Source organism: Olea europaea, chromosome 5 (assembly GCF_002742605.1).
Source record: "Olea europaea var. sylvestris chromosome 5, O_europaea_v1, whole genome shotgun sequence".
NCBI classification, from domain to species: domain Eukaryota; kingdom Viridiplantae; phylum Streptophyta; class Magnoliopsida; order Lamiales; family Oleaceae; genus Olea; species Olea europaea.
In genome coordinates this window covers 11,136,444-11,147,528 of record NC_036241.1, presented here as the reverse complement: position 1 = coordinate 11,147,528, position 11,085 = coordinate 11,136,444, and the positions used below count along the sequence as shown (strand labels likewise).

The window sequence follows — 11,085 nt, the reverse complement described above, 5'->3', positions numbered from 1 at the left end:
ATTGTAAATTTAATTATTTTTTGTGATTATGAAATAATTGTAAATTTGTGTTCAATATATATAACATTCACATTGGAAATTTAATTATTTTTTTGTAAGTTGATATTTTGTTGTTTTACACATATGCCGAGTATGTAACTATTTTTTTCCATATGAATCACTATAAATACCATTTATCAAGAATAACTATTGAACATTGAATATTTATGAAGAACAAATATTAAACAGTGTAAAGTAAACGGAAATATTATTCATTTAACGTACCTGTCTAATTGTCATTTATGGGATTTGACTAGTACAAAATTGTCGAGTATACCCTATGGCTCTGCACCTGCCACACCTACGTGGTCGACAAAACTCTCCGATAGATAGTATTCTAGATGTACTTGGACGTCCAGGACCACGCGGTTCAACTACTGGTGGCAACAAATTATGAAACGGGAGAATGTGCTCGGGAACTTCCCACTCGACTTCATTCAGCAGAGGAAATATAGTCTTAGCATATGCTGTTCTCTAAGATTCAGTCGTATAATACAAAAAGCATAATGTTTTCGCTGCAAAGCCTCGATACATGGCCACCGCAACTGCATGCTCACATGAAAAACTCTCCAACTGAAATCTCGTACAAGTGCATGTGTTATCAGTCAAGTCTACCATATATGTCGTATTATGTACACATTGCACGGAGAAGCGGAACTCATCTAGTGCTTCCACATTCAACTTTCTCACAACCTTTGCCGCCTTAAAGAGTTTCTCCTCTTGAGCTGGGGCCAACACGCTAGTGCAACTCTGTGATACCGCACGTCGGTCATGAAACCACTGTTGCAGCTTGTTACGAATGTTCTCAATCATTGCGAGAATTGGTAACTCTCGATCTTTCTTAAACAATGCATTGAGAGACTCCGCGTTATTCGACGTCATCATGTTGTATCGAAGTCCTGGAAAGTATGATCGCGCCCAATATTCGATCCCCATGTTCGTCAGATACTCCAACGTCGGTAATGATTTACTTCCTATCTCGAACATGAACTTCTTACACTCTTCAGCACTGTAAGCTTCGGCTGCTCTCCTGAACAATGAAACGATGCCTTTGCCTCGATACCTAGTCTTCAAATTACCTTATATATGGTACATGCAATACCCGTGATGTGCCTCGGGAAAAATTTCAGCAATACCGTTTATTATAAACTGCTCCCGATCGGTTACAAAGGTAAGGTCTTCAACTTCCCCGATCACTTCCCTCAATTTAGAAAAGAACCAACGCATGGACAGATCATTCTCGCTGTCGACTATACCGAATGCAATAGGGTAAATTTGGATGTTGGCATCTTGACATGTAGTAATAATTAATTTGCCCTAATATTTAGCTTTCAGAGTTATACCATTAACTAGAATTACGGGTCGCATTGCATTTCGAAAATCTCGAATACATTGTCCGAGAGTCATGAAGAAATACTTAAAATAATTATCGTCCTCCATCTCAATAAAAAATGTCGTGCCAGGATTAGTTGTCTCCATGTTATGGCAATACCTGGCCAATTTAGCATAGATCTCCTCAGCCGATCCCATTAAATCCTACAACGCACATTCTTTGGCCTTCCAGGCTTTCTGGTAGCTCATAACCACTCCATACTCTCGACGGACGTCGTTAATGATGCCCGAAGGTCTGTAGATCATCCGTGAGTCCTGATACTTGTGCATTATCTATCGACCAATAAACCATGCTCAAGCTTGCCTGTGATCATTTCGACAAATTCTCACTTCGCAAGTATGTTCCCGTGCATATTTGCGAACTACAAAGCACTCATTCGTGTCCATCTTAGTCGCTCTCAAGCGCCAATTGCAATTGTCGTCAACGTAGGCAACTGTCAACAATGACTTGGTTGATTTCTTTACCTTGAACTTAAAGTTATATTTTAATGACATCCGGTGCACAGCTTCCTGCAAATCTTTCTTGGTTTCAAATAGCTGCTCGACATACAAATCCTCATCATCGAGAGCCACACGCGAAGAATTGGGGAACGGTCCACTTGTTCCACCCCCTGAGCTCCCACCCCGCTCAGGTCTCTGTCGGGATAAAGCAATTAAATTTTCATTTGTAAAATCGTTTATATTTTCGTTGTCCTCAATTGTCGATGGAATTATGTGCATAACAGTGACTTTATGATCAGTAGCAACTGTCTCGGGAATAACCACATCATCAGCAGGAACTATTTCCACTGTCTCCCAAAAATCTCGGTCATTATTATCCGCTCCATCTAAATCTTTGCATTCAATTTCGACAACATCCTTCTTAACTCAAGTCATGTCAAGAACAGTCAGAGTCCTATGTATTTTATTCAATTCTAATAGATAATTCAATTCAGTATCATTAGTAACAAATATAAGTGGCATCGGAATGGACGAATCCCCATAACCATTGAATAAATATCTCAGTTGCATATCGTACTGAGAAAAATCGATATTCAGCTTATTTTGCAAATTCTGGTACACTTCTGCATATGATGTACTCTCTGTTACGACAATTGCAATACAACCACATACATCACTCGTCCATCTCCATTCCAATCTATTATTTTCATTCAGTTCGAAATCACCGAAATAACAGACTAGGACTATCATGTCTGCATGACGATATAGAATTTTTAAATCAATTACAACAATAAAAATTCAGATATTTAATCAACTTGTAATTAAAATTATAAGACAATTGCCAAAACAGAAATTAATAAAAAAAATTCATAAAATAGTCGGGAAAAACAGCCGACTGTGGACAGTTTTACAGCCGACAGTCAATTGTTTAAAGAGTTGACTGTCGGCCGTTGGTCGACTGTTAGACAGTCTTTTGACAGTCAGCTGTTTGCTGTCTAACAGTCTTTGTTAACATCCTTACAGTTAATTGTCGGACTGTTTATTTTGCGTATGACTTTTTATTTTTCTATGGTTCTAAAAAAAAAAAATTATAGATCTGTTAAAAAAAAAATTCTACTAACTACTGTGTTATTTAACTACTCAAATGTACACTAATTTACTGAAATCGAAATTAAGCATGTGTAAAAATATACTTACCGATTTGAAGTTTTGAAATTTTGAGGTTCAAGCAAATGAAAAATGAGAGTTTTTCGGTATTCGAAGCTCGTTCTGCAGTTTTATAAGTGGGGAAGTGTTTGATTTTCAATTATTAACTAAAATGGTAATAATATCTTTTAAACTATCTAATATTTTGTAATTACGTAATATATTTAAGGACATCTTTGTCTTTTACCATTCAAGAGGTTAATGTGATAATTTTCAAGTTTTTAAAAGTCAAAATGAAAATAAGAACCTTTGACTAGGTCAATTTTAAAAGTACCCCGAAGTAGAGGTAAAAAATGAAGGTAAACAATGAAGAAGAAACACGGCAGGCGAAAACAATTTTCGTTAGAAATGATTTAGATAAAGTAGATTTGAATCAAAATTCACATTATACATTTTACAGACAATGACATACTGCATTTATTATATGAAAATTGAAAAGACCACGACACCCTAACTTTAATAATCATTTTGTCAAAAATACTTTTAACTTAATGCTTCACATTATTTTCAATCAATTTTGATATTGAGAAATGAATGCGGGCCCACAATAATTGTACAAGATAGAAACAAAATCGTTGCTTTCATGTTGCTTTTCAACCAACTCTTTTATATCTATTTGTTTTATTAGGCATGAAAGAAGCAAACTCCAAACCAGTTAAGTTCCCCTAAGAAGAAAACTCCAAAATGGTTAAGTGTGAACGGGGTGCCGAGGATGAATAGTAATCGGATGGATCCTTTCTTTTAATGTAGAGGTAGATATGTAACAAGCTAAAATAGTAACGTTGCAACATCCAATTACAACATGAACAACATAATTTTATATTAACTAGATAAACTTTGAACCTTGAAATGTTAGTCTAAAAAAATATGGTCCCTATCGTGAGAGCTTTGACCAACATCATCCCCTTCAATCTCATACATGAAAAAATTGTAATTTAACATGAATGAATAGAAAATGTCATGTATGACACAATCTCGATATCATGCATTAATATCGAGTAGAATAACATAAACGAACTTACATTTATTTGAAGCAAGTAACAGTTTTTTAATTCTCAAAACTTAGACTGCCACAAGTATCCATCACGAGAACATGACCATTTTGATATCAAAACTTATTTTGATATCAAAACTTAGGCTACATAAAACATAGGATTCATTTCAATATAAACTCCTTTTAACCCAATATTAATTTTTCAACATCAAAATGTGGGGTCATTAGTTCCTATTATTCAAACTATAATATTGAAACATGAAATTCATGCTCGAGATTAAACGATGTTTTACCTTTTATTGATTACTTGATTTGCCAGAACGTAAAAAAGAATCAACTTCCATCTTGAAACATAGGCTTAATATTGAAACATGAAATCCACACTTGAGATTAAATAATGTTTTACCTTTTATTGATTACTTGATTTGCCAGAACGTAAAAAAAGAATCAACTTCCATCTTGAAACATATGCTTAACTTGAAATTTATATCCTCGTAATTCTTGAATTGTTATTTTCTTCTAACTTACTAAACAAACTTGAACTGTAATTTGGAAAAAGATTCTCTTTGTTTATGTTTCGTATATTTTCAAGATTTTCATACTGACTTAGAAAATGATATATTATGTCACTTTTAAATTAAAAGGTCATGTACGATCAATTTTTAATAAAACAATACAACATCTTTGGCTAAGCTTTCAATTTGTTTATAAGAATTTTTTGAACTAATATTTAGATGCTAATTTTATTTTTTGTTGAGTTAAATATGAATTAAGATTCCATTAAAATGTCACATTATGTAATTTGACTGATGTATGTGGGGGTCAGCCACCCTCTTCGTCGTCCCATGAAAAGCTGAAATGAAATACAAATTATATTGAATACAAAGTGAGGATGGGAAATGGTGTTTCCAATGGCGGACAAGTGAGTAACGCGTAAGAACCTACCCTTGAATGAAACAACAGCTAGAAACAGCTGCTAATACCTCATAAAAACATATAATGGGGCTCAAACATATGCTTAATTCTTCGAAAGCCCTAAAAACAATATTTTTTTTCTTCTTTTACGGAAGATGAAGAGACTTTGTCCGTTCAATACACTCTTGATTCCTACTCCCGCATTTTTTTTTTCAAATTCGTGCCAGTTAATTGATTTATGTCTATAACCCTTGTTTTGTAATGATCAAAATTTCAATTTCAATTTAAATCAAAGTCAACAATTAATTTAAATATACAATTCATGGGATCCATAACTTTGTAATCACACATTTATAAACTTTTATTAAAATTTACTAAAATTCTACTTTTAATCCTCACCAATCTGACCAATAGTTTCAATGTCATATAAATAAAAAAGAATCATACTACATGTACAATTATGATTGACAAATTTTGTTGACAATCTTAAACTGGCAAAATTTACATCATCCATTATAAAAACTATTTTATACTTTTTTTAATCAACCAATCAAATATTGACAATGCATGAATTGCCAACAAAAGTCAACAATCATTGCACAAACAACTTTATTGAATGACAAATGCTATTTGTACAAATAAAAAAGTTGTGCCCAATTCACTTGGCAATTTTCTATTGAACAATGCCAAAGAAAAAAAAAAAAAAATTAAAAATAGACCAAACGGATGCTGCCGCAGCAGCATTTGGAAAAGTTCCGACATTAATTCCTCCGTACACGTGGAATTGCTGTTATTAAATAAGAAGCCTAACAAATTATTGTTCTGTGGACTTAATAGATCTGCCACCAATATTGACAATCTCGTCCACAAAATCTTGCATATTCTTGTCGGAGGACCCACCGGCTTCCACCGCAGCTTCGGCCGCTTTCTTCCACTCGAGTGCGTATGTTTTCATTTCCTCCGCCGTCGGACCGCTTGTGGCTTCACGCAAACATTTCTCAACCTCCTCCCGAGAAATTATTCTGTTCTCAGCTTCACCTCTGCACATTCTAATCCCAACTTTGAACACATCCACCAAGTATTTTGCATCAGTTACTTGATCACCCCATTGTGGAAACGCCACCACCGGAACACCGCATGTGAGCGCCTCCAATGTGGAGTTCCACCCACAGTGGCTCACGAAACAGGCAACAGATGGGTGGTTCAAGACTTGAACTTGTGGACTCCACTGAACTATCTTGCCTGATCAAGGCAAAATTTGAATAAGTATACGATTTTTTCTAGAATATAAGGCTCTATAAAAGTTGGCAAAATATCTGAATTTGAGTCATTTGACCATTGGATGTGTGTAGGGAAATAAATAACGAAAGTAAAGTTTCAACAAATTCACAATATCATTTTAAGGAAGATGCTATAAGTATCAAATGATTTACCAAATTTACAAGTGATGGTCCTGGGTGGCTGTGGGCCGCCACTTATCAATTCGGTAAACCATTAGGTAATCTATTTGGTACAAATAGATTAATCGATCATTTTAAATATATTAAACATAATGAATAAACACTCAAATAAAAAAAATTTAAAAAGTTGATTTCAAGTCAATTTCTTATAAGTATATATATCATCGTTATAAATGATGGGGTTAGCCTTTCTTTGACTGTCCAATGTCAGGCAAAGGATTTTATATATAACTCTATGCGTGAAAACTAAAGTTTCAGAACAGACACAATATAATTTTAAATAAATTAATCATAATGAATAAAAAGTGAAATAAAAGGAAATCACAAGATTTCGAGACAATCTCTTTAAAATTCGCCGTTGCTATCAATATCTATATGCTATCGCCACCATCGCTGAATAACCTGGTTTCTAGTTGAAGCGTGTAATTAATTTTATTTTTTTTCGTTCAAATTTCTCTGAATTTTTTGATATCCAAAGTTTCTGTAGATTAGTTTCGGTAATAAATAGAAAAAAAATAATATACCTTCTTTTTTTTTTTTTTTTCAGTTCTGAAAATTTTAGAGAATTTCCTGTGACTTCACGTCTGAAACGAAAATCCTAGGTTTTCGTGCATCCTACTTCGAGGTTGATGGTTACCTTTATCACCAGCTTTTTCCAAAAACTTTTCCGGCAAATAGACTCCAGGGAGGCCTAAGTTTTCCGGCGGCGGCTTCATGACCCACAAAAATGGAACTTCTGTATTTAAAATCCCATATGCTATTTCATCAATTTGTTCTTGCTTCAAGTTAACAACACTGCCAAACGAAATGTACACAACGGTTGACGGCGGTTTGGAGTCAAGCCAATCCATGCAATTATCGGCGGCAATGAAGTCACCACGAACATTCACGACTGAAGTTTTAGGGTCTTTGAAAAGGGGACCAATAGTCTTTATGGGGCAAATTTTGGACATGTAGTCAATGATTTCTTGTTCAAGTTCTTGAAAAGTGTCCATTAATACACAGAAGGGTTTCGAAAGGTTTTTGTACTGTCCTAAAATTGCCCTCCTAAGAAAAGGGTAAGGAGTGGTAGGATGTAAGAAACTGGGCACTTCATCATATTTCAGCAGTGGCATACACGGCAACTGAACATCAATTTCTGGTTCATTTTCACTGGGGAAAGGCACTATATTGTGATAATAATGGTAATAAACAGAAAAACTTGCACAAGATTGAACCCAAAGCATTGCACTGGGAATTCCAATACTTTCAGCCACATCAGAAACCCATGGAATAAATGGATTATTGATCAAACAAGAAACTGGGATTCCTTTTTCTGCATGTTTCTTTATCATACTTAGAATTTTTTCTTTGCCAACGAGCTCCAGAATCGGCAAGTACGTGTCGAGATCATGGTGTTTAGGATCATCGTTTGCCAATCCATCATCAAAGAACTCGAATCTGAACATTCCATCACCGACTGGGGTGGGTTCATCGGTGATGTTATTGGCTTTACGCATGTCTTTGCCGATGAATTCAGGCGCAGAAAAAGTAACAAGAAGACCTTTTGAAGCAAGGCGTTTGCCGAGGCGAAGCAGCGGATTTACATGTCCCTGGCCGGGAAATGAGACCAGTAAGAGATGAATCAGAGGTTCAGAGGCCGAATTAGGCCCCATTTTTCTGTTTTATTGCGGAGATTGGATATTATTATGTTGAAGAAAAAAATGGGAACTGAGATTTATAAGATTACGGTAAAGATGTGGACAAAATTGTTTGGTTCTCAGTTGGTGACATGTTGTGGATTTGATTGCCTGAGTTTTGTCCACGGCATATTTTCGGCTGTCATCAACTTCTTCTTAATTAATGTGTTTCTACGTCTGATTTTTAATTAATTTGATTAAGCCCCATGGTATAAATGAAACTTAAAATTTCAATTCAAGTCAAAGTTAACATTTAGTCCCAGTTTGTCAACCATTCAATCGCAATATTCTTTCTACAGTACTTATTTTCTACAATACATTTTTCATTAAAATAATATTACATATAAATAAATAAATAATTCTTCTTTTTTAACCACACATTTCAACATCAATCACTATTCCATCATCATTCTTTGAAATTAAAGGGGCCTTAATTTTAATCACACACACACAAAAAAAAAAAAAAAAAACTCACAACTTTTTAAACCACACATTTTATTAACTTTTATCAAAATCTATTAAAATTTTATTTTTAATCACCACCAAAGGGGCTAAAATTCACTAAAATCTAACTTTCCTAATGTTCTATGAATTTATAAGGATTTTTCATTAATAAAGAGGTTTTAATTGATAATGGTTTTCAAGTTTACAAATAAAAGTTAAAAAAAAAAATCTTTTAAAATTTGACAATTTTTAATAAGATTATATCTGTAAATCTATTTAAATTCATAAAATTTACTAGAATTTATAATCTTTAGAATCCATTAAAAAACTTAAACGAATCAATTCCCACTTGACCCATTCTTCTATTCCAGTTAAGAACATCCCTAAAGTTTAAAGGTTTTATTTCAGTTTTGTCAACATGGCTTCACACTTTTCAGAGCATCAAAATTTGAAATTTTAGGGGTTGTTCTCTTTGTATTTCAATTTTTATTTTTTATTTTTATTTATTTATTTTTTTGGTTTTGAGTTTTGAATTGATTTTGGGTTTTGTGTTTTGAGTGTTTATTTTAAAATTGCTGAAAATATATTCTTTTTTGTCATTTTGAAAAACTGTTTCTCAAAACATAAAACTGGAAAATACGTTTACTTTGAAATTTTGAATATATTTTTTATAATATTTTATTCAAGAAATCTAATTATTCAATAAATTTTAATGCTAATATAGTAATAAATAACATATAAAATTTGAAGTTGGTGAATCTTGAAATATTTTTTTCCAGATGTAAAAACACAACCTAAATTAAATTTGGCAAAATAGTTCAATAGATATGATTAGAAGTTTACGTCTTTTGGCAAAACAAACAGACACTAAACAAAATATAAAATACATCCCGTTGCATTGGAAAGTTGTTCGAGCTTCTTGTGACCGTGTCAACGAATACTCGCTAATCATTCATAAATGACAAAGCCTGTTGATAATCATCTCAATTACTTCTACAAAGGTGAGTAATTTCTCCAAACTAAACCAAATCCAGCTGCTAACCATCTCAATTCATATACCTTAATATCCAAACTCACATTACTTATTAGAGAAACACCAAGCTCATATCAACTTTCATCCTAGATAGACAAAAAAAAATAACTATATGATCATCAAACTTGAATTGAAATAACCATAGGATCATCAACTCGAAATTACTCATTCGAATTTGGATTAATGCCTAAAGATACCAGACTGAGAGACTTCAATCCATTTAGCCTAGACAAGGTGGTTATAAGAGAATCCATGGAGAAATTTTGTGCCAAAGTTTGATTCGACACTCGAAATGAATTAAAATTACCAACCCTTTTTTGTTTATCACCAAAGATTATGATCCCAGTAACCAAATTGTCTTCACAATTTATGTTCACCTGAGTAGTTGACAAATAACAGAAATCTGTGCTAGTATTAAGCCATAAATCTAGTTGTTTTGGCTATTCCGATTGTTTCCTTAGCTGCAAAAGTACTTGCGTTTGGGAGGATTGTGCTTGATAAGTTCCCAAAATCAAGAAACTCACTGAAAAACAGAGAAATGTAAAGAATCTTGAGCATTCCATGGACTTATAATTTCATGAATAAAAGCACATAACTTCACTAAAAACTGCAAATTCTAAAGAACTCACGTAAAATAAATAGAGATGAGAACAAATTGTAGTCCAAGTTGTTCAAAAAGTTGATTCAAGATCCTAGATTCACTTCATAAAGAAAATATCAAAGCACAAAACTTGGTGAAAATGAAATATTTCTTGAATCCCTCAAAAATGTGAAAACAAATTGCAACGTTTTATGTGTAAGTGTTATGCTTTAGGTCCAATCAACTTTGAACATAAATACTTTTATATATAATTAATGCAATTAAATGGCAGATCTATTATTTAATTAATAGACAATTAAATAAATAATAGAGTCCGTAGATTCAAATATTTGTAATTTGTTAATCACAATGAGTTGTGATTGTGAGATACAAATTACATCTGATTGAATCTTAAATCATCCGTGGTCGTAAGTAATGACGAGATACGGATATCGTTATTACGGATAGACCATCACGTGTGGCATTTCTTACTTGTGAAGTAAGTAGCTGATCTCACAAGTTAAAGTGTGGTGACACTTAAATGAACACGTGGATGTTTTGTTATAGAACAAAATATTGGAGACCCGTCGAGAGATTCCACATGGATAACTATCTGAGTGTCGGTGGTTAATCTCTAACGTTCGGTAGTGAAATCGGTCCTTTGACTTGAGGTCGTCATGGTACCTTATATGAGGACAGTCATACTTTGGCGGTGTTGGATGTTGCTCTGAAAAGGGCCGCTAATACGACATCGTTCGGGTACGTCAAGAATCGTATGAAGGTTGTGATTGATCAATAAAGGATTCGTCACTCTTAGATGGTAAGAGATTATGATCTGCGTTTCATTCAATTAAGTCAATGATGAAATCCTTGGCCAAGGTGTACTCATAAGTCGAAAAGGA

General features: G+C 33.6%; 1 protein-coding gene across 1 annotated transcript; it reads right to left on the bottom strand.

Annotated features, from left to right (window-relative positions):
- Window positions 1-5,572: 5,572 nt before the first annotated feature.
- On the bottom strand, window positions 5,573-8,152 carry LOC111394629 (gallate 1-beta-glucosyltransferase-like). The gene is made up of 2 exons (XM_023020540.1): window positions 7,085-8,152; window positions 5,573-6,229 (listed from the first exon to the last, which is right to left on the bottom strand). Exons 1-2 carry the CDS (start codon window positions 8,100-8,102, stop codon window positions 5,802-5,804), a joined length of 1,446 nt encoding a protein of 481 aa, XP_022876308.1. The 5' UTR covers window positions 8,103-8,152; the 3' UTR covers window positions 5,573-5,801.
- Window positions 8,153-11,085: the final 2,933 nt, after the last annotated feature.

What these genes read in the sequence shown, in the direction of transcription:
- LOC111394629 (XM_023020540.1), bottom strand. Translation starts at nt 8,102, where the DNA reads ATGGGGCCTAATTCGGCCTCTGAACCTCTGATTCATCTCTTACTGGTC. An exon ending in GGAAAAAGCTGGTGATAAAG is followed by an intron (nt 6,230 to 7,084) that starts GTAACCATCAAC and finishes TGCCTTGATCAG; the next exon opens with GCAAGATAGTTCAGTGGAGT.